Source organism: Aquarana catesbeiana, linkage group LG05 (assembly GCF_042186555.1).
Source record: "Aquarana catesbeiana isolate 2022-GZ linkage group LG05, ASM4218655v1, whole genome shotgun sequence".
In the NCBI taxonomy this organism is placed as follows: domain Eukaryota; kingdom Metazoa; phylum Chordata; class Amphibia; order Anura; family Ranidae; genus Aquarana; species Aquarana catesbeiana.
In genome coordinates this window covers 464,413,193-464,437,778 of record NC_133328.1, presented here as the reverse complement: position 1 = coordinate 464,437,778, position 24,586 = coordinate 464,413,193, and the positions used below count along the sequence as shown (strand labels likewise).

General features: G+C 41.4%; 1 protein-coding gene across 26 annotated transcripts in view; it reads right to left on the bottom strand.

Annotated features, from left to right (window-relative positions):
• The window catches only part of EPB41L3 (erythrocyte membrane protein band 4.1 like 3), a 291,386-nt gene that overhangs the window by 177,489 nt on the left and 89,311 nt on the right, over positions 1 to 24,586 (bottom strand). For all 26 annotated transcript variants that reach the window (XM_073631385.1, XM_073631386.1, XM_073631383.1 and 23 more), the window contains exon 2: positions 5,235 to 5,424. In XM_073631385.1, coding sequence (XP_073487486.1) covers positions 5,235 to 5,411 — 177 coding nt within the window. In that variant the 5' untranslated portion in view covers positions 5,412 to 5,424. The remainder of the gene's footprint in view (positions 1 to 5,234; positions 5,425 to 24,586) is intronic.

Below are 24,586 nucleotides of genomic sequence, written 5' to 3'. Positions count from 1 at the left end.
AGGGGATCAAATACTTTTTTCCATCACTGTAAATGCTACAAGAATTATCTGCCCTTACTCAAGATGGCAACAGCCAGAAACGCTAGGGGGGGGTGTTTTCTTAACAAAATAATGCATGAAGACATGGATGAAAGGGGAGTTTGCTTTGAATATTACAAATGAATTAAATAGGGTTTTGGTGCTCAGATGCAGTGAAGATCTGCTGAAGCAGTAAATGAGCTTTAAAATAAGCTTTCACTGACTTATGCCTACAGACAACGTGACACAAAGAACACATAAATTCACAAGAAAAGCACTTAATTTATTTTCTTTTCTTTTTTTTCCCCCAGCAGTGCAGCTCATTCAGATTCCCTTCTTAGAGCACCTGTCATGTGTATCCATTAGCGAATAGAGGTCCGAAAGGCCATCGGCTCACTGGTTGAAGAGGGTGAGCCGGGCTGTTGTACAGAGTAAAATACACTTCTGGTTGTGGCTCCTAGAAGCCACAGTTGTAGCATATTTTTGGCTATAGACATTTTTTTTTTTACAAAAAAAAGAAAAATAGAAAAACCCACCAAAAACATGGCTATGCATACATAAACGGTACTAGTAAAATTTTACATTTTGAAAATAACGCCCCTTTGCGTGTGTGTAAACATGCATGCTGGCATTTATCCACACGCAGCATTTTTTTTGTAAAGCATGTTTATGGGCAAAAAAAAAAAAAAAATTGCAACTGTGGCCCACAGGAGCCACAAAAACAAGCATATTCTACTTTGAATGGTCGTATGCCTAATGTACGGCTGTGTGCAAGAGCATTTATTCTCGGGTTACATATCTTGCAACTATTTCAGCTTTTTTACTAGGTAAATATACGGTTTCATCTATTTTAAAAAAATCCACATTCAAAACCTAATAATGTATGCATTTGAAAAGACAGATTTTTACATACACAGGTGCAAAGTGGCAACACATATTTCATAGTAACGACCCTGGATAAATTTTAAGAGTCAGTACGTGACATGAAATTAAGCATATTATTTTAACGTTTTTATTACACTATTCTTCTTGCCATGCTTGCACAGTTTCAACACTGCAATCATGATTAATGCATTTGTCTTCCAAAATAACTCCAGTGTAATTCTGCCTTCCCCTAGAGACCGTCACATTGCACATTCTCAAGCTGGCCCAAAATTGTGATCAAATTACTTCACACATTAAATAACCCGCTAAGACTTTTATGTCATTACAAGAAAAAGCAAATGCTATTTTTAACATTGGATAAAAGTTGTCAAAATCTCAAACTCATCAAATTCATATCCACAGCATTCTCCAAACATACTAGTTATATTATTATTATTATAGTGAAAGCTTGTTTCATGGATAATCAAAGTAAAAAAAATACATTTTATACTTGAGCATTCAACCAAACGGATGTAGAATTCAGTCTACATATAAAAAAGGTAGTTCATTTAATCAAGGAATCGTAAAAAAATGTAAAAATGTTCTGAGTATGTAGGCGGTATCTGCTGCACTGGATATGTATGTAAACTACAAAAAAAGGGGTGCCAACGATTATGAAGATTTTCCTTCTAGTCCTGTCTTTTCTTTCTTCTCACCCCCCCCCCCCCCCACTGCTGCCTCTGCATAATCCCCCCACTTTGCATTACTATCACCTGCCCTCCCCCGCCACTCACACTACCTACCCCACCCCTCAACTGCTAACACCAACATATCAACCACCCCTTACCACCCTATCTTCTCCATCCCAAATCCTTCTCTTTCCTTCCATTAGACCCCTTTCACACTGAGGGGCTTTACAGGCGCCTGCAAAAAATAGCCTCTCCTTTCACTTCATTGTGTACCAAAAGCGGTAACCCTGAGCCACACTCGGGATCGCACTGCAGGATCCAGGCAAAATTACTTACCTTGTCCCCAGGATCCTGCGATGTCTCCCGCTGTGTGTTCGAGCTGTGTACTCTGCCGGATCTATCACAGTGCCGAGCTCCCTTCCCTGCGAGCGTCGCAACGGCGCCAAATTCAAAAAGTTAAAAACACATAACACATCTTACAGATTACATTCCTGTATCAAATTATTTCACCTCCCTTTTGTCCCTAATGCTTTGTCTAGTGCCTTACATGTATATTTATATTATATATACTTTTTTTCTGCCTAGAAACTGAAGATTGTCCATAGCAACCAAATAGTGTTCCTTTACATCAAAAGCGCTTTTAGACCAGCTAGAAAATAGTGATAATAAATTAGAATCACTTGCAGAATTGAGCGATAGTTATATTTGGGGAAAGTCGTCAAACACTGAAAGCGACAATTCAGCAACTGAGCAAATTTCAGTGTTTTTGATTTGATTACATTATTGAATCATTTTTATTATTAATATATTATTATTTGTTATAATTATTTATAGTGGTTTATTATAATTTATGTTTCGTGTTTCAGACTATCATACCCGGGATGTCTACTAGACTTTTGTTTGGACAGATTTAAGTGAGTTATTCCTAAGAATTACAAGCCTACAATATAAAACGCCAAATTTCCATGCAAAATAATGGTACCGCTTTGAGCATCAAAAATCTGACATAATTATACCGCCAAGGAGGTTAATCCCCAAGCAGTGTCATTTGCCTTAAAGTGATCTTAAAGGCAGCCTGATGCTCCTATTCTTGGGTCCCCAGCTGGTTCTCATGTCCCCTCCCTCCTGCCGAGTGCCCCAAAACAAGCAGCTTGCTATGGGGGTACCCAAGCAGTCTTGCTCCCTAGCTGCTGCTATGTGTGTCCATTTAAACATGGAGGCGTGGCTATGCCCTGCCCCTGCTCTCTTCTCATTGGCTCACCGGCTGTGACAGAGTAGTGGGAGGCTCCCGCTGCTGTCTGCCAATGAGGAAGAGACCCGGGAGAGCGGCTCTTGTGCACATTGCCAATTCAAGATAGGGCTCAGGTAAGTATTGGAGGGGGCTGCTGTACACAAAAGGTTTTTTTTTACCTTTATGTGTAGAATGCATAAAGGTAAAAACCTTGAGCATTTGCAACCACTTTAAACACCTGGGACATTCAGGGACCTCCTCCCGTGGCTGCCTAGAACCAGGCACATATATTCACACATGGTGAATATGCCTCACTGCCCAGACTCTATAATCCCAATTCATATGATATGTTAAGAATTATTTTTGGTGTCTCTATCCCAGGGGTCTCAAACTCAAATTGCCTGAAGGCCATGTGACAAGTTTTCATATCTCATGGGGGCAGCTTGCAAACTTTCAAAACTTCAAAAACAAACCATACCAGCAATAATATACTATACCCAGCACTGTTGTCAGCAGACGCATTATTAATCCCCAGCACTGGTGTCAGCAAACGCATTAACCCCCAGCAATACCCCCCACACACACAAATAGCCCCACGCTGCACAAATCGCACCACACTCCATAAAATACCCCCCACACTGCACAAATTTCTACCCCAGTCACCCCACTAAGGACTTTGCCTCAGTGTGATGGCTCACTCACCTCTCCTGGCAGTCAGGATCATCTGTCTCCCGAGTCCCCTCCTCCTGGCTTCAACACAAGGCTAGTGACAGGGGACCCAGACAACACAATCTCCTGCCCTGAGGTGGCAGCAGGACCCTGGATTAGGGCTCTGGTCGATAGTCAGTGCCTAGTTGGGCAGGGCGATGGGCGGATCCTTTCTTCCCTCTGGTCTCTCTCTGGGCTGCAGCAGCGTGTAGCGGACAGGAGAGGGAGAGGTAGAGCCCTTGCACACTGGGGCGGGGGGCGGCGTCGGCGGTAAAACGCCGCTATTATTAGCGGCGTTTTACCGTCGGTATGCGGCCGCTAGCGGGGCGGTTATACCCCCCGCTAGCGGCCGAGAAAGGGTTAAATACCACCGCAAAGCGCCTCTGCAGAGGCGCTTTGCCGGCGGTATAGCCGCGCCGTCCAATTGATTTCAATGGGCAGGAGCGGTAAAGGAGCGGTATACACTCCGCTCCTTCACCACTCCGAAGATGCTGCTAGCAGGACTTTTTTTAGCGTCCTGCCAGCGCATCGCTCCAGTGTGCAAGCCCTCGGGGCTTGCACACTGGAATGAAAGTAGCGGCACTTTCGGGGCGGTTTGCAGGCGCTATTATTAGCGCAATAGCACCTGCAAACCGCTCCAGTGTGCAAGGGCTCGTAAAGCTCTTCGGCGCCTCCCCCTTTGCGGTGCCTGGGTGCAGTGCAACAAGGCATCCTGGATCGGCCCTGCCTGCGGGCCATTTTAACCGGTCCGCGAATGGTCCTTTGAGACCCCTGCTCTATCCCAATGCTTCCTGGAGAGGCATTACTAAATTTGAAACCTGATGGGCTTTCCAGATGCCAGTTTCATCTGACAACTTTTATTTTCACGGCCACTAAACAAACCATAGCTAGAGCCAGGCTGTCGCATTCCCTCTTTCTGGTAACAGTACAATGCAAGATCCACTGGATGCTCATCAATGAAAAACTGACTGCCAAATTCACTGATGCAAATGTGTGGCTTACATAATACCTGGGACCTTTGGATTTCACTTTGTATACCACCAGACTCTGACCACCATCAACTAGACTTATGAGTAATGGATCCACCGACCCATCACTGAATTATGGCCCTCATTCTCTGCAATGCTCCTCCCCACAACTCCAACCCTTCCACTATCTTCATTTTTCTTCTTCCATTTTTTTTACTATTTCACTACATCCTCTATGACCCTCATTTGAAGCTCCCTCAGTGCTCTGAGATGCCACCTTACTCTCTTTCTAGTATGTTCAACTATACTAGGCAGCTGGAATTCGATTACTCTGTATGGCTGGCCTGCGTGCCAGGCCAGAGACATTGTTGTCTTCTGTATTTACTACCTTTAAATCAATAAAAACGACACTATAAATACACAATACAATAAAAATCCAACATGGACCATGGAACAACTCCCTTACCCTAGCCACAACAGGATTAAAGACTCAGTAACCAAACAGCAGGGATCTTACTGGATTGAAACTGTTGGGTGATTTAACTCTCTAGCATCCACTAAAAACTGAGATCTAATGCGCAGGTGGACTGCCCCTTTTAGAACTCACCAACTTGTTCTCACAGTTATACATTAAATAATTAGCAAAGATCTCGGTTTATCAGTACATACCGATATCTGCATGATTTTTTTCCCCATTTTTGAGATCTAGACAATATTTTTATGGAATTTGTTTTGTAAGATTGAAAAATTGCTTGCCTTTTCACTTTTTAGTGGTGTACTGTGTGCCGCTGCTGCTGGGAAATGTTCTAGTGCGTTCTGATTATCTTCGCCAGGCTGCTGACCTGGTTGCGTCTCTTTCTTCTGGGCTGAATCTTTTTGGTCTTTCTCCTGATCCTGTTTGGAGTCAGACTCGGAGCCCGTTTCTGTTGTCATGATCGGTTATTTTCTGGCAAAAGAAAAAAAAACATTTTAACCTAATAATGCACCAGGCACGGAAATCAGGGAAATGCATTCATATAGCTTTGAGTCACAATTAAAAGCAAAAATTTGAATAAAACAAAGTGAATACATAATTAAAATAAAGCTACATAGAAAGAACTGTAAGAACTTATCATAAATGTTTTATAAAAACTGCGTTTGTGCTTTTGGGCACTGGTGAATAATTTAAAGAAAAAAAAATCTTATCACTGCAGCATATTGAGTCATTTTGCTTGTCTGTCGGGTACAGCTATAAAAGTAAAACTAAAGAAAAAATATTAATAGATTTATAGGCCAAAGTGTATATCCCACATCTCATAAAAGAAACAAAAAAAATCATATACATGGTCAGATCCATTATTGAATACAGTGAATAAATAGTATTTCTTCAAGAGCAGACTTCATAGTGACCACTATTACACTGTCCACACACTTAAACATTTCAAGCCTGACCTTTGCTGAACAAAAGATGCAGGCAAACCATACACATGAGCAGATAAGGTCATTGCATAATTTTAATCGATGCCAAGGCTGGGGTGTCATATGCAAGACATGATTAATTTTAAATTTGCTCGAGAACAAACATTTTTCACATATGTAGTTGTGCTGGTGACGAATAAGGTCTACTGTGTAAATAGGACATCTTTCTGCACTGGGAACCTCCTGAGTTGGATCTAGTTCTCGCTGCCTGGACTAATAAAATAAATAAAATAAAAAATAAAAAAATAAAAACTACCATCATCCAGAGGAGGGAGCAAGTTAGGAGTAAATGGTACAGGACATTAAACCAACAGAATGGAGATACAGACATGAAGCAACCTTACAGATCTAGGGGTACCATACAAATGGATTGAGACTGTTCACCCCACTATTTAGTAAATGTTAGGTAAAGCAGCAATACTGCACATGTAGCAGAATAATACATTATCAGCGCATCACACCACGTGTTGCTTTGAAGTATCCTAGAAAACTATAAAGTGCGCTATTTTGGTCCATGGACACATAGAAAATGATTGGCCTCTTTCAAAGCAATGCCCATCTGTGTCCTAAAAATGTCCATTAATATGTGCACAAATATGAACTGACCCTTGTACAGTCTTCAGATCTCCTTCTGTTTTAATCATTTACCCTGCTTTTACTAAACAGGTCAACATAAAAACCATCACCAATATTTTTACTTTTATAAAAGCAACGAAAAGGACATTCACCAAACATTCTGGTTCAGCAATCTAAATGAAGACATATGCACCTGGAAGATGCACCTGAAAAGGAATGTCGCATTCATTTCACATGGAGCTTAATGTACATTCTAAAAAGGACACTACGAATAGGGAAGGTAATTTGGTTTACTGTGGATGATACACAGCATGGCTCTACAATAAAAAAACCTGCCTGCTTGCATTGGGGGGGGGGGGGGGGTTACATTATAGTTCCATTGCTCCTAAAGTATTGTTGTTCTTTTTTTTCTTTTACAGATTTTTTTTTAATTTATATTTAACTATTAATATTTAACATTTTTTGTCCATTAATATTTTTTAGTGTTGGATGTCAACAGATCCTTTGTTTTATTTTACAATAATTTTGTACCAGAATCGTAATTACAGTATCATCATCATCAGGAAACACTATAGAACAAATATCTTTGTTACTACAGTAAAACTAACACAGATTAAAATGTATTTTTTGTAATTAGGTTATGTATTTTTGTCTAAAGATTACATAGAAAAAATAATTCTTGCATAGTAAGCTCAAATGTCTGCAGAGGTATTTTTTTTCTTTCAACAAACATGGTATACTTACCTGCTTTGTGCAATGGTTTTGCACAGAGCAACCCTGACACTCTTTCTTAGGTTCCCCACTGACACTCGTGGCTCCTCCCCCTGCTGAGTGCCCCCATGGCAAGCCACTTGCTATGAGAGCATTCATGCAGGCTCCATCCCCAGCCATGCCGTGTGCGTCCATTGACACACACACAGTGCAGCTAACCCCCCCCTTTGCTCCCTCCCCACTGACTGCGATTGACAGCAGCGGGAGCCAATGGCTGTGTGTCTGAGTCAGTGAGGAGAGAGTGCAGGGATGTTGCTCTCGTGCACATCACTGGATCGACATCAGGCTTAAGTATAAGGGGGGAGCTGCACACAGAAGGTTTTTTTTAACTTGATGCAGGCAATGTTTTAAGTTAAAAAACTTCTGCCTTTAGAACCACTTTCAAATCAAAAGAAAAAAAAATGTTCTTATCCACTGCAAAACACAATTACTTTATTAGCTTGAGTAATGACAAAGTTTTCAGCGCAAAAACAGGCTTATAACAGAAAAAAAATGCTTTTGTCCATATAGGTTATACAGGTGAAAGAGCTGAAACCGTTAATTATCCTGTTCCTTCTGGATACACTGGTTGCTTGACTTTCTTTGCTTTGAACTGGTATGTTTTTTTACGCTTCGGGACACAGCTGCATATTAGTTAATGTGCCCATGCATGGGCAGGCATTCAAGCACATATTTATGCAAAGAATTCAGTTGTGTAAAAAAAATGCCCCAAACTCGCGTTCTCGGAGAAGCGCATTTCTGCTTTTTACGCTTAAGCGTAAACATATTCTAGTTGCTAGAATAGCCAAATATTCTAGTCAATAGAATTAGATTATGTACACAAGTCTCTATATGCACCAAAATGAGCATTTTTATACCTGAATTTTTTCCCCAGCTCCTGACAGAGCTGTACAACCATGGGAGTATTATGTCTATGTGCATGAGGTCCAAAACCACCGACCCAGAATAAATAAGTATCAAATCACAGTGAAGTTGAAACATATTATATATATATATATATATATATATATATATATATATATATATATATATACACACACACACACACACACATACATATATACATACATACACACACACACACACACACATCTGCATCTGTTCCAAGTCACTGACGCAAAGTCATATGTTTATCTTTAAGATATATGCTACACATCCAAAGACGATGAATAAATTTAGCTTTAAATATGAAATCAAATCATCCAAACTTGGCAAACAGAACTCTGTTCATCTACTTTTCAAAACATTAATGAAAATGATAAAATAATTGCTTGAAACATCAAGGGTCATTTACTATTGACAGCGCGAAGGCAAAGGTCATTTGCTTGGGTAATGATGTGATCTTGTCCACCTCCATGTGCTGAGCTCTGCAAGACCAGCTGTAATGGAGAATGAATGCCCATACAGATATATACAATCATGAAGATTACAAGTTAGTTTTGCCATATCATGTGATCCAGAGGCAGGGGTGTGAAAATAGCTTATTTTTATGTATTTTTTTTTTTTAATAAAAACTATTGAAATTTGGTTCTGTACTTTTTTGGTTAGGAAAAAGTTGTAACTTTCAAATATGGATCACCTCGAAAAAAAAGTAAAAGTTCACACTTTAAAGCACTTAAAGATATAAAATGGGCATTTTTGTAGTAGAACACATGGAGCTCAACAACTGCAAGCATATACAGTACAGTTCAATGTCATTATTCTGGAAAAGGCTATTTTTTATGCAACACGTTTTTGGAAAAACTGGGGTAAAAAACACAACCAGCATTCCGCGAATATTTTCCAGGTCACAGCAAGGACAAGCACATTGCGAGATCAGCTACTGTACTATGAAAATCAGACCTTTATACATTTTTTTTAATATGAATTCTAAAATAAATTTAATTTTGGATCAAGAAGCAGAATTTCCAATTTATGTGTACCTGAAATGTCCCAACTTTCCTTTCTGTTTATTCTTTGAATCTCCATATTTGGGATGTTGGTACACCTTGATACAAGTTGAACAGTAGAGTTTTGAAATACAATGGGTAAATTTTAATAATCATTCGATGAAAGGTGCACGTTTACTGCATAATTTGTATGCTTTCATCTTCCTTTATGTAAAAAAACCCCTGAAGATCATGCCAATGATTGAGACTTCCTCCTGAGTGTGGCAATGCTAAATGCCCTGTGTGGTCATTTTACACAGCAGGCTGCAGCTGTTTGGACTACAGGGCTGCAGAGGATTATCAGCATTGTCCTTGCTGACAACCCTCCTCATCTAATTGCATCTGGACCTTCACCTGGCTATGGTTCTGTAAGAAGTCCCACAGCCCATATGATGATGTTGCCAAGAAGATTTGGGAGTTTCAAATGAACTGTATGCAGAAGATCTACAGTTGCATTATCATGTATTTGGTCTGAATTTATATCTAAATAGCAGAGCCTCTTGTCATTTAAAAAAAAAATACTTTTCACTAGCCTTTATGGATCTTTCCGCCCTTATGAACGGAGTGCCTACTGATCTGTCATACCATTAATGCTGCTTTTATATCCACAATGACCACTGGGAACATTATGTCATCCTGGTTCTTGAAGCTTTTAGTTACAAATTAATTCTCCTTATGTCTATTCTAAACCCAAACTCAATTATGAGCTGGGCGCCTCCCTTCATGTCTGCAACTAGAGTTCAAAGCTACATGCTGAGCACTACGTTAAAAATGTCACAAGGGATTTTCTCTAAAAAGGGTCTGCAACTACTTATGGTTGGCTTTAATAATAGATCCTTGTGCACAAGGATCTGAAAAAAAAAAAAAAAAAATCTATTTTATATACTACTGCATATTGCTTGCACTGGACTTAAAAGCAGAAGAAATTAGGACTGGAAGCTTTAAAATAAACACTTATATCCCTTTCATGCAGGAGAATTATAAAAATATATCTCAGTCATGTTCCTAACTTGCCCCAAATTCAGAACGCTTCTCACCATCCGCATAATCAGCAATTGAAAATGCTTTCATAAGCACAAACATTATCATTATGTTCATTGGTGTGCTCAGCCTATTGCATTAGGGTGTGCACCCCAGAGCACAAACACACATGCGTGTATATCAGCAGACCGGTGGACAGTGTCAGAAGAGCAAAGATTGGTGTCAGTAAAGCAGTGTCGGTAGTTTGTTTTTTGTTTTGTTTTTTTATTATTTTTTACAATTATTTTTAGGAGTCCCATTTTGGAGCTTTGGTGAAATATCAAGGTTCTAAACAGAACCGATGTCTTACTTTTGAGACAGAGAAAGAAACTGAAGACAGATTGCCCAGTCCCTCTCTCTGCAGCTTGCAGTAAACGTATTTTACTGTGCTTCAGTTAGGAATGAAGACAGCAGCGATCGGTACAGATCACGCACATAGTTCATTCAAAAAAGGAAGACCAGTTAATGAAATATTTTACCAGCCCCCATCACCGCTCCTGAGAGGAGGAAAGCTGGCAACACTGCAGGGGGGAGATAGGAAGCAGGGGGAATCGGCACCACACAGGGCGATTAGGGTGTGCCCAGGCATATCCGGCACACCCTGTGCGCACACCTATGATCACGTGACTGATCAAGTTTAAGCTATTGAAAGGGCAGAGGAGGCACAAAGCAGGCACCTCCAAATCTTATTTGGGGGAAACTACAGCAATAAGTGGGTAAACATTTTTAAAATGTCCCATTTCAACTATCCAAGACAAGCCTCAGCTGGAAGTGCATGTAACAGATCTGAGATTATCTCCCAACCGCAGACAACTCTTGAATGGGAGGTTCCCAAGAGTAGATCTGTCAACTATATATTCATTTGCCTACAAAGATCCTGCATTATCCTGATATTGAACACCAGTACATTTTTTTCTGTTTGCAGAAAATGTTAGATGGCTATAAATATTCATAAGGAGCTGTGAACTCGTAACATGTCCCCTGTACTTGTATCCGGACACAAACACTTGAAAACTTCCTTACAAGCAGTACAAACTCACAATTATCTCTTTGGATATGGGTACTCAAACACTTCAGTATCACTGGCACTTTCACTGGAAAAGTATAATGAAATATAGATATAGCATCTATGTTCTGTACAGTAAATCCACTTATTAAAAAAAAAAAATATTATATTATATATTTATCTTATACTACCTAGATTGGTGGTGGTCAACATAGAAGGTATAGGGGACCTCAACTGTGGCCCCCCCCCCCAACATCACCCAGAGACAGCACATAGTTTTCTGTATGTACTGTATGTATTCTGTATGTAATGGAACAGAAAACAGTTACAGACTTGCTAAAAAAAAAAAAAAAAAATTGTCAGAATGTAGATCTGCTAAGGGATGGAGACTGCTAGAGATTATGGTCACTATGGTCCCATTGAAAATTCCACTACGATTGATGGAGTCCAAGGGCTGCACTGCAAGTACCAAAAAGCCGCAAGTGGTCTTCAGGCCACAGGTTGGGCATCATGATTCTAGAACCATGGAGAGAGCACACCAAATGGCAGAACAATGCTGCAAAGCAAATTCCCCAAAATGGATTTACTCAGATTTGAATTACTGTAGCTAGCGCTTTATTCCCTGTAGTGATGCCCAGCAGACAGATTGCACCTCCAAACACATCATGGCTATACTAGTAAAACAGGCCTAAATAAATTCTCCATCCATTTCCAAGAAGTACCGCTTCAGAGGGGTAGTGTTCACAAAAAAGGTGTAAACCCCCCCCCCCCCCTTAAGTATATTCTCCACAGGAAATACAATAATTGCCAAGGAAAGTGACCACACTAGCGAAGCTGAAAGTGTAGCTAAGTTAAGTCACATTATTCAAGGATCTGCAAGAAACCAAAACCTGGCCTCAAAACCCAAAACAGAGGAATAAGTTTTTGTTGGAGAATCATTGCATGTAAACGCCTGTGTTCGATTAAATGTGCATGCCCATGGAGATATTTTTCCCGAAAGACCCACTCTTGCAATGAGGAAAACGTATGCATGCATTACAGCACCACAGAGTATTATGGGCAGAAAAATGTTGCGGCTGGGGCTCCAAGGTGCTGTAACTACAGGTGTATTTTATACTGTATGGCCATATGCCTGTATTTCAGTTCATGTGTACGAGTCCTTGAGCTGGCTATAAACACTTAAGATTTTTTTGTTTTTTTCTTCCAACCATGCCTGCTGTCAATAACCTGAACAGTGCCTACATCCAATTGGCTGCAGGTGCTGGTCGCCCGACAATTATTCAACTGGCTTTCATTTTGTCAATTTGTCAGGCAGAAGGATGCCAACAGGGCCACCGATGGAGTGAATTGTTTTCATCCAGTTCATCGGGAACTATCCAAAATTCACTCCGTGTATGACCAGCTTTTAACATTCACCCCAACAGAAAAATCTTCTTTTATATACCTTTATTAGTTAATTTAACCTTTTACATTTTTATTACCACTGTGGACTATTTGCTTGATTCTTTCCATACAAAAATTAATTCAATTTTAAAGACAATCAGGGAAATTCAAAATGGCTCCAACACCACTTTTTTGGCGGTAGTTCCATTAAGAACTGCCCGGGCCTGATATAGAAGTACACCAGTACTCAGAGCAGGCTGAGCACGGTATCTTCTTTAGCTGACGGCTGGGAGATCACCTGGCCAAAAGTAAAATGTAAACAAAAGGACCGAGAATATAGCTGATGTGATTACTCAAATATGAGCAATACCCATTGTCAGTGATAATGGGGGAAGTGAGACACTGGTTCTGCATCAGATCTGTTTTATTTTGGAGAGACGGTGAACAGCAGTGGCATGTTAGAAAGCCACAATTGGACTGAATAGCGGTCATGGATCTGCACAGACAGTCGTGTAAGGTCAAAAAAACATGGAAAGGACCCAAAAGGGAACTAGGACCCCACACTGCCCATCTATAATAAAAACTCCCCAGCTAAGGGCCAGTCAGTGTGACAGACACAGTGGCAGTGAGGGAGGGTGGGAGTGCACTGGGGAAGAAATGTTCAGTGTAAACACAGACAAATTAAAGTGGTTGTATACCTTTTTTTTTTTTTTTTTTTACTTTTACCTACAGGTAAGCCTATAATAAGGCTTACCTGTAGGTAAAAAAAAATCTCCTAAACCTGTACGGTTTAGGAGATATTCCCCTCGCAATGAGCCGCTGACTGCAGTGCACAGTGGATTCTCGGCTGACAGCCCGGCAAACTCCAGAGCTTGCAGGACAGAAATCTCCATGCGCACGGGAGTGACGACATCGCGGCTCCGGCCACTCACAGCGCCGGAGCCGCAATACCCGGAAGACACGCCGAGGGGAAATGTCAGCTCGCTCGGCGTGGACAGGATGAGATGCCGGCGCCTCGTTCTAAGGTAAGTATCTCATAATGAGCTAGTATGCAGTGCATACTAGCTCATTATGCCTTTTCCCTTGCAGGTGTTGAAAAAAACAACCGCTTTAATTTACCTAGCTGCTTGTCTGAACTAGGTGTAAGCACCAACCCTTTTGGTGCTCCAACAGAATTCTAAAGGGCATCTACAAACACCCTTTATGAATTCCCTCAAATAATCATAACTTATCTCCTGTATAGTAAATACTAACAGCTATAGCTAAAATATTTATAGAATACAAATAATTTTACGCACATTTTATGAATCACTTAATTGTAGATTTCTTCCCATTTACGGAGATAAATAATTAGCAAATCTGAATTTTGATCAAACACAAAAATAGGCAGTTTTTCAGCCTGTGACAATTTTATAAATTCACTGGTAAGTTTTTTTATTTTTTTATTTTTTTTTTTTTTTAGATTATTTTAGAGGTTTCAGTTCCTAATTTGATAAGCAGATCACACACTTTACCTGGGAAATTTTGGCAGGTGTGAATAGGAATATATTGATCGTCTGACACATCACAGATTCTTCGTAACACATTCCAATTTAGAAGAACATCGTTACATATAAGCCTCCTGTAGGATATGACATTTCTCTTCATGGCTGAGGTGCCACAAAATTTCAACAAGTAAAGAGGTTTAAAAGAAGCCGATATGAAACATTCAGTAAACCACTTTCCAGATTAGCAGTTTATAAATAACATTTTTAAAATACTGTATACCCAAACCCATAAACAAAAATGTAATATATGTTGCAGTTTACCAGTCCTTAGGTTTGGAGACTGCTTCCGATTTCTTTTTTTAGGCTACAACTACAGAAATTTACCTGTTGGTCTTGTCAGAAATCCTGTATCCTTTTAACTTTTATTCACTCAAGTGAAATCTCAGAAAACACTATCAGGTTTCCCAGTTATCTTCTGTAAACAAAAAACATCCTTCCTGTGTAATGGTAATGAGCAGAGGGGAGGTGATTGTAGCCCTAATCAGGAGAGGAACCTAAGGTGACAATGTTGCTCTTACATTTGATACAGAGAGTGAGCATCGACACCTTTGGACAGAAAATGTGCTACTGGCAGGATCACCAGGTGAACAAAAAGGCTAACACCTAAAAAAAAAAAAAAAAAAAAAATAATAAGGAAACCAATGCCACCACTACAACTCAGGACTGGCAGGTTTATAGTCATTTTAAGTAATTAACATCTGATCTCACATATAACAATAGGCAAATGTTAACACTTTCGAGTGACTCACTCGGCTTTGAGCATTTAGCAAATTCTAGGAATTTATTGCAAAATGTATCTTTAGCATCTACTGCACTTGAAAGTTAACCTATTCCAAAAGCAGGCAACACAAGTTGAGCATGAGATGAAAAAAAAAAAAAAAGATATGCAGAGACCATCTATAGTGAAAGCTCCATGTCAAAATGATCAGTAGATCCAAAGATCTAGGCAGCTGAGGCTATATGCAAATTATGACAAACCCTATAAAAGTCAAACTCAGTCCTGCCCATTCCAGCGTCTATGTGGCTATCCATCACGTTATAGTGCCGATTATGAGACATGGAATGTGGAACTAGGCAAGGATCTGAACCTGAACCCATTTGAAAGAACAATTTACATTACATAGGCTTTATAAATTCTATCTGAAAAGAAGTTGCATGCTTAGGTTCAACCAAGGTGTTTTACAATGCAATAAAAAAAAAAAAAAAATGGCAAGTTTATATCCCAACAACAAAAGACAGTTTGCCTGAATGTTCTGCTTGATTTTCATAAAGGCACACTGGAATAGTATATTAGTAATCTTTGTTTATTTCCAATCTTTTAAAAGCCCACCTCAAGTTTTCAAATTATATATACTGTATATCCCCATGTGTTTTGTTTAAATGGCAGAAAATACAAACAAATTCAGATAAAGAAAGCGGGGACGCATAAATGGCAGAAAATACAAACAAATTCAGATAAAGAAAGCGGGGACGCATAAATACCTGAAAAAATAAGACCTTAATTAAATAAAAATCCAATAAACAACTGAACATATATGAAATCTTTTGTTGCTGCCAGTATGCCTTCAGATTAGGGACAACAGCTGTCTTCAGCACCATGGACAAAGAACAGTAAAAATGACTTCATACAGCAAAACAAGAATTCTGATACACTCAAGACACTTTTTCGAGCAAGTCTTTCCCAATTTTGTTATTTGTACTGAACACACTTCACATAATGGAAACACATTACAGAGTTTCAGATACCTGCTGGTCTGAGACACAATAGTTTACACTTAAAAAAACTGTGGTAATCCATCTTTCCATCTGTATGCGCAGAAGTTGGCTCCCTTCAACCCCTCCTGCTAAAACCCCTTTTTATTTCTAGACTTACTCATAGATACCCTTTAAAGTCTAAACAAACCAGAATGGGACTTCCTATAAAATGCTAAAGCCCACAGATGCCAACAACCTCCATCTGATGCTCCGGTCCTATATGCTTCTTCTAATGTGATAGGTGGGACAGCTGTCACTGAAAGCAATACATCTCTTACAAGATGCCTTGTCCTCTAGACTGCCATTCCATGCCATTAACTTACAGGCTGGTGAGTATTTTCCGCAGTGAAACGGTATACCACTACTCAGTATTCCAAGTTCAAGTCCCAAGGACATATAGGTGACCTAATAAGGGGAAGCAAGCAAGTTGCCCCCTGCATAAAGGTTCGGATCAGTGAATGGGAGGCTAAAGGCCTTTGGAAGAATACGGATAGGGTGGAAACTTGACCTCTGATTGTACGCAAAGCCAATTTGATTTCCACAGCTGTCTGTGGAAAAGAGAATTCTTCCAATCACGCATTTCCGAGGATGCCATTTTTTTGGCTTCACACCAAGCAATACAAGTCTTCCAGACCTTATGATAGATCATCCTAGTGACAGCTTTTCTAGCATTCACTAGGGTAGACACCACTGGTCCCTAGATGCCACAGTCTTTTAACACCCTGGCTTCAACAGCCATGCTGTCAAATTTAGAGACTGTAAATTGGGGTGGAATATAGGACCCCGAGACAGTAGATTGTGGTGACGTGGAAGCGTCCATGGCCCGTGTATTGTCAGTCTCACAATCTCCAGTACCCAAGGCCTTCTGGGCCAGGCTGGTGCCACCAGAATGACTGGAACTCCCTCTCTCCGAATCCTGCGCAACAAATGTGGAAGGAGAGGGATCGGAGGTAAAGCATAAACCAGGGAGTACTGGCTCCATGGAACTACCAGAGCATCTGCTCAGATTGCCATAGGATCTCTTGTTCGGGGACACAAACCGATGTAGCTTGTTGCTGAACCTGGATGCCAGTAGGTCAACCTGTGGCCACCTAACTTTGGCAAATTTCCGGGAACATCCCTGGGTGTAGGGACCATCCCTCCGGGCAGATCTGCTGGCAGCTGAGATAATCTGCCTTCCAGTTCTCTACTCCCGGGATATGGACTGCCAAGGGAGGGGGACAGGTGCGGATTCTAGTATGTTTTTCACCACCTTCAGAGCTGAACGACTCCTGGTACCGCCTTGGTGGTTTCTATAGGCCACTGCAGTGGCATTGTCAGACCTTGACAACGATAGGTAAAAACCGTGATAGGGCAGTCTTGAAGCACCGCCGTTCAGGACTAAAGGGCTAGACGTACTGCCCGTAATTCCAGGACATTGATGGGCAGGATCTGTTCTGTCCTTGACCATTTCCCCTGAGCTGTGAGCTTTTCTAGGGTCGCACCCCAGCCTGAGAGACTGGCATCTGTAGTAAGTACTCTCCAAGTTACCGGGAAGTATGGATTTTCTCCCTTTTGCAGGTTCTGATCCTGAAACCACCAGTTTAGGATCAAGCACGCCCGAGGAGATAAGAACACTGGATAATCCAGGGCTTGTCCCCTCCTGTTCCAAGCCAACAAGATGTCTAATTGAAACTGAAAAGGACGTTCCTCTACTGCAAATCGCAATAAGCTCTGATGAGGCTGAAAGATGGGTACGTGTAAATACACGTCCTTTATATCGATAGAGGCTAGAAAGTCTCCCATCTGGAGTGAGGCTACTACTGAGCGGACATACTCCATCCAAAAGGATTGGATCAGTAGATACTGGTTCAGGGATCTTGGGTCCAAAATGGGCCTTGTGTCCCCGTTTGGTTTTTGAACCGTAAATAGGTTCGAGTAAAACCCTCACTCCTTGATGCACTAAATGCTGATGTAGTGCCTGAAGCAATAAGTCTCTTTTTGGAGGATCTGAGGGAACGCTGGAACTTAAAAACCTCTGAGGGGGAACCCCCCGCAACTCTAGCTTGTAACCGCGGGATGTAGTTGAGGTGACCCACTCGCCCTGAACTATTGTTCTCCAAATGTCCGCAAAGTGCAGCAGCCTTGGTGGGCTTGGTGCTGGGTTTAGAAGAATTTTGGACCCAGGGCTTTTTCTGGCCCTGGCCTTGCGGCTTGCTCCTAGCCCTAGCACCCTGTTGGCAGCGGAACTGCCTCGGCGCTGAGACATTTGAGGAAGCAGTCCCTTTTAAATGAGGGATGCCTGGTGCTTTTCTTCACAGAAAGTAGAGAACTCTTCCCTTTGGAAATCTTTTCGCTACATTTGTCCAAATGATCACCAAATAAAGGTTTCCCATGAAAGTGGAAACCTGCCAATAACTTCTTACAAGGAAGCTTGGCCGACCAGTTCTTAAGCCACATTAAGCACATATGTACAGACAAGAGAGCCAAACCAGAAACCTACTATATTGAATCCTTTAAAGGCGTCAACAGCAAAACACAGCGCTTGAGGAATATCTGCCTTATTTTCAGGCAGATCATCCTCCTAGTTAGGCCTGTAAGGCCATCTGATCCTTTACTGACTGGCAGATATCAATTACTGCATCAGCTGGCCGAATAGTTGAACTGGCCAAAGAAAAGGAAGCCTTTAATAATGACTCCAATTTCTTGTCAACAGGGTCTTTCAAGCCCTGTGCGTTATCTACCGGATAAGTCAAGTTCTTGTTTAAAGGAAGAGACTGCTGCATTTACGGCTGGCATGCACCACTTAAACTTTTCATCCATGGAATATAAAAGGGAAAACCTCTTAGGAGAAACAAAAATCCTGTCAAGATGTGCCCAATCAGCATACCTGTTCCAACAGAGGGTGTAAGGGGAAAGCCTGTGTGGCCTGAAGAGGCCTCAGGGATCCCAAAGAGGACCAGTGAGGCTCAGTAACCTCTGCAAGAGGAAACTTCAAGGCAGAAGGAACCATTTCGGTAAGAGTCAGGATCGAAAGCCTCTGTGATTGAGAGGCAGACACCAACTGGGTATCTTCTTGTCCAGATTGCTTGGAAGCAGACTCCATCCACAGAATCCTGAGCTTTAAGTACTTCCCCATCCTCAACCCATTCCTGCTCCAGACTAGGAGGGGTATCTGTCACACTTCTTGCCACCCTGCGGGATGGAGGCAATCATGCCAGCACACCTGTGCTCTAAACCGGCTAGGGCTGAGGACAGTTCATCCTTAGTGATAAAGGGTGAAGCAGCAGCATTGACTGTAGGCACAATCCCAGAAAGGCGCAGTGGTTCAGATTGCTCAGAAGCCTCAGGCCCTTCAGGAGATACAACACTAGGGATACGACTATGTTCATCAGGAACTACTAATGACATAAGTGTGCCCTTCCCTGTAGTGTTAGTCCCGCTCCTCTTTTTTAAAGACATTTACTAGCCACAAAAAGGGAGTACCTGGGTGTAATATTAACACACCTCAGAAGGGAGACCCTTTAATAGGGCTCACCAAGCCCCTATGCAACAATCCTGCCAAGCAATACCTGGTGACTCATGTGACCTGGGTAAGGAGAAATGAACCGCTGCGAGTGCCTGGTTCACAGCCTGCTCTGTGTCCCACAGTTGCCTTCTGGAAGCACCACATGCTTGGCATACACAGCTTAAATAAGCTGGCTGCGTGTCGGAACGTTCTGCGCATGCATTGCACACGCACGTGCGAGGTCCCAGGGAACAGGCGTGTCCGTACTCGCATATGAAGCGAAACTTTGTGCGCCCAGATAAAGGCCACGGCACACGTGCCATCATACAGGGAAAAACAGCCAGACACAAGCAAAAAAGCTACACTTTGCAAACACCTACAGCTAGTCCAAAAACTCCCCTGTATGGTCACCACGCCGTCCAACCTCTAGCTAGCTTGACTGATTGTTACAAATCACTGGGACACCCAATAATAATAATAATAATCATAATCATAATATATTCTATTATTATTAAAGGGGTTTCACTTACCCGTCCAGGCGCAGGGCAGCTTAGAAACTAAGAGCCCAATCTTCACCCATCACGGCGGGTTCCTGTCACTTAAGGACCTTCAAGGCCTGGGTACCCTTTTTCATGTTTAGGGTCCACTCCCTTGGACCTGTACAACACCCTGCAGGAATGCCTTAGCGCTGTAGTGTCCAGGATTCCACTTCGCAGGGTCCAGCGCCCGGAGGCTGCATTACAGGCAAAAAACCTTGCAGGATCTTGAGTCTTCTTTGCGAGGCTAGGGTACCATTTATCTAAGCACATAAACCTGTGTTTTATTTAAGAACCGTTTGTGGGACTAAGACCTGGAGCTCAGAGAGCTAAAACAACTGTGCCATCCACCTTGCAGACACTGGTAGAAAACTGAAGTACTTCCTGTATGGGAGGGGTTATATAGGGGGTCACCTCTAAAGACCTTTTGGTCTACCAGTGTCCATTCACCTGGAGATGAAGTATAACCCAGCAGGTAATGAATATTAGCCCAACTCTGTGTCCCATGATGTATGAAAAAGAAAGACCTATCCCTTCCACCATTTCCATCTGCAGTAAATATAATGCTGTGCTTCCACAATATTAACTTAAACGAATTGTGCAAAACTAAAAAAAGTCCAAGCTACTCAAACTTGTCTAGTGAAGTCCAGATATAACAACCGTGTACTTCAACTCCATGCAGTAGCGATCTTCGTGTGCAAGCCCATCACCGACAATTAGAAGGATTACCAGAGTGAAAACCTCACATGCAGAGGTGTATTGCGCTTGGCATGTATTAGCATCGGGCCACATCAAGGTGCGTCTCCCCAATGAGTGGGTCTCACAAGAGCCAGCAGATCTTTGCTTTGACAGCCCCAATTTTCTCATTCATATTAGACATCCCCAAAATACATATCAGAATGGGCAAGAGAAAACACAGTGTAGTAAATTCCAGCATTTCAGCCTGAAGAGGTTTTATTAGATGAAAAATTTTGGGTGGAGTCTGTTGTGCACACCGACGCCTATTGCTGCTGTGTCCTAGTGATCAGTGGCTTCTATGCAAGTGTCTTTTTTGCTGGCTTGTTTTTATACTTGGTTTTAGGACTTTACACAAATAAATGTTGGGACTTACTACACTATGAGAGTTCTCTTGTCCCTTATAATATGTACCATTGGACATCTATATTGAAAATAAAATATTTTAAATCTAACAGATGTCCATATAAACAAAGGTTTTCATAGTAATTATGTTATCTTCCCGAAATTATAAAGCTTTAAAAAAGTTTAGATATGGTATTTTTACATAGGTACATTGGTCCAGCTTGGACCATCACTGCTACTACAGTGATCTCCACTAGCTTCTGGGTCTTGTTGAAGAAAATGTTGCACTTTTGCACGACAATGATGTCACGATCTGTACCTCATCCAATCAGAGTGGTGCCCACTACAGCGATTTCCACCTTCTATGGGGATCCCACAGGTGTGGCATGTTCCTACATATCAAGCTGGACCAAACCATGTAAAAATTGGCATGCCTAAATGTCAGCTTAAGGGCTCAGATAGCAGATTAGTGCCGTCCTACATGCAGAACCTCTGGCAGATTGATGTGCAACCTCATCAGTTTGCAGGCAGCTCAATGAAGTGAATGCACATGCAGTGTTGGCACAGTCAAAATTGCATCTCAACAGTTTCACAAGCATGCACGGATCCAAATGCAGTGCCTCTGTCTGGATCTGTGCACCAGTTCCTGCTCGTAGGTCAAAATTTGAAATGTGATTTTGCCTGTGCCAGCACTGCATGTGCATCAGCTTCTATGGGCTGCCTGCACATAGCTCTGAGGTAGATGCACCCACACATCTGCCAGCGGCTCTACATGGAGGAAAGCACTAATCTGCTGTCTCTTTAGACAGCCCTTAAAGTCTTTAGTGTGCAAATGATAGTTACAGTTTGAATCACAAAACCATTTTTCAGGGCTGTCAGCAACAACAAAATGTTATTCTAGTGTTTTTTTTTAATTTTTGATAAAAACTTATGGCATTTTATTTTATTATTTCAAACAACCAGATCTTTCTAGCAAAACTGTCTCATCAACAATTTGTGGTGTTAATCCACTCTGCAGTTTCCCTCTGTGCTTTTGCAACAGAAAATGGAGGCTGCGGTTGGGAGCAGAATGAAATAGTGCAGAGATAAGCACTCTTCTCTACTCTCGCCTGGGAAAACACATTAGTCAGTACTCTGGGATGTGACATCTACTAAACAAATTAAATCTCAAAAGCCCGTTTCCACCCCATTGTTCAGTACAAAAGGTGGAAGAGTAAACAGCCTCCCTTATGCTTCACTTGTCTGATTTAATTGTGTTTATTTAGAACAGGATTTTAGTCCTCTGTGTCACTAATCATCTGACATTCTCGAACACTGAAAACCATGGATGTCATCACTGGATAAAATAACTACATAATTACATTTATTATTATTAATATTATTAGAGGGTACTGACGAGCTGGAAGCACTCTTATGCCGCATACACACAAGCAGATTTTCTGTCGGAAAAAACTTGGATGGTTTTTCCGACGGAATTCCATTCAAGCTTGCCTTGCATACACACGGTCACACAAAAGTTCTCTGAATTTTCGACCGTCAAGAACATGGTGACGCAAAACATTACGACGAAAGGAGAAAATGAGGTTCATTGCTTCTGAGCATGCGTCGAATTGTTTCCAAGCATGCGTAGGAATTTTGCGCGTCATAATTTGTACAGACGATCGCATTTTCGGATAGAAACTTTTTCCGACCGAAAAATTGAGAACCTGCTCTCAATCTTTTGCTGGCAGGAATTCCGCCAGCAAAAGTCCGATGGAGCATACACACGGTCGCATTTTCCGACCAAAGGCTCTCATTGGTCTTTTGCTGGCCGAATTTCTTAACGGGTGTACGCGGCATTAGGCTACTTTCACACTGGGGCAGGTGTCTGCATCGTTTTAGCGGCGCTATTCGGCAGCTAGAGGGGTGGTTTTAACTCCCACTAGCGGCCAAAAAAGGGTTATAACCGCCCAAAAACCGCCGTTGCAGCAGCGTATTGCCGGCGGTTTGGCAGCGCTGCCCCGTTGTTTTCAATGGCAGGGGCGCTCTAGGAGCGGTGTATACACTGCTCCTACAGTGCTAAAAAGATGCGGCTTGCAGGACTTTACTGTCCTGCAAGCACACCACACTGGAGAGACAGGAGGTGCCATTTTTAGCGCTGTAGCGCCTGTAATGCGCCTCAGTGTGAAAATAGCCTAAAAACACACAAGGCATATTTAACACAACAGTGCAAACAGCAATGATGGTGTAAGGACACAGCAACCATAGCAATCATTCTGCATTCTTCTAAACAATGAACAGTAAACTCTGGCTGGTTAACGTGAACGGGCCCTGCAGGAGGATAGTGGAGGTTTTAATAACCATCATAGCTTTCGTCAAGGTCATTATGTAATACTAAATCAGAACAAAACAAATATTTAATATATTGTAGCTTGTTATTAAAGTGTTACTAATGTCATGTACCCTGCCGGCCCCCTCCATGGGTAGGGCACACCAACAGCCACTAATGTAAATACACATTTCTTTAAAAAATTAAATTAAAAAAATTGTTGATTTTACCTTTTTATACATATTCTAGGTCTAGGCATCTGATCCGCCTAGGGGGCGGAGCTTAATTTCTGACACCACACTCCACTCTGAATGGCCTGGGAGGGCATGACAAGTGATGTACTTATTTGAGCTTCGCCTTCAAGCTGGGCCATGCTGAGGGAATTAAAGAGTGATCTCACGTCCTTGTAAGAAAATTGTGTATTTTATTATATAGCTCATTTACTGGGCTAAATTGGATCATACACATTATGGACACACACTCAGACTGCAGATCATTGCCATGAAGAAGCCCCACTAATACCAATATTACTAGGTAACCTCTATTACAGGAGGGAATTATATTAAAGACTAACAGCAGAAGTGTATTTAGGAAGGTTTATATATGTTTTGTTTAGGTGGGGGTAGGAAAAACTTTAAATAAAATGACTGAACTGGTTTTACATTTTCAGGATCTTGCCATTCATTTTTACCTGGTGATCCTGCAAAAAAAAAAAAAAAAAAAAAAAAAAAAGACCCTATCCTAGGGTGGCTACCCTAGCTCCTCCACTGTAACTATGGTTAGAATTGAAACATGTTTTCATCTCCATTATCAGATTAGAAAAAAAGAGTGATAACATCATGTGTACTTTCAATTCAGTTCAGAGGTTGTGACAAGGACACTGCGTTTCTGGCCAGATCAATAGGTATTTTCTGTATATGCAGAAGTTGATCAAATCCAGTAAGATGAAAATTTGTGTAGCACTACATGTAAAGGATTGGTTATCTCTTTGTTCTTGGGTTTAAAAAGGTCCTTAAAATAAAGTATGTTCCATGCCTCAGAAGCAGAGACATGCATACTGAAAAGGGCTGGATCTTGTAGATGGGCAAATGTAGTAACAATGCACTACACATTCCAACAAAATCTAAATATGTGAAATTCCTAAAATTAAACCCTAAAGCTTATGTTTAGGTATGGCAAATTTTACATAGTTACATGGGTCAAGCTTAGACCAATGCAAGTATGTATGCCATGCCTGTGGGTTCCCCTGGGAA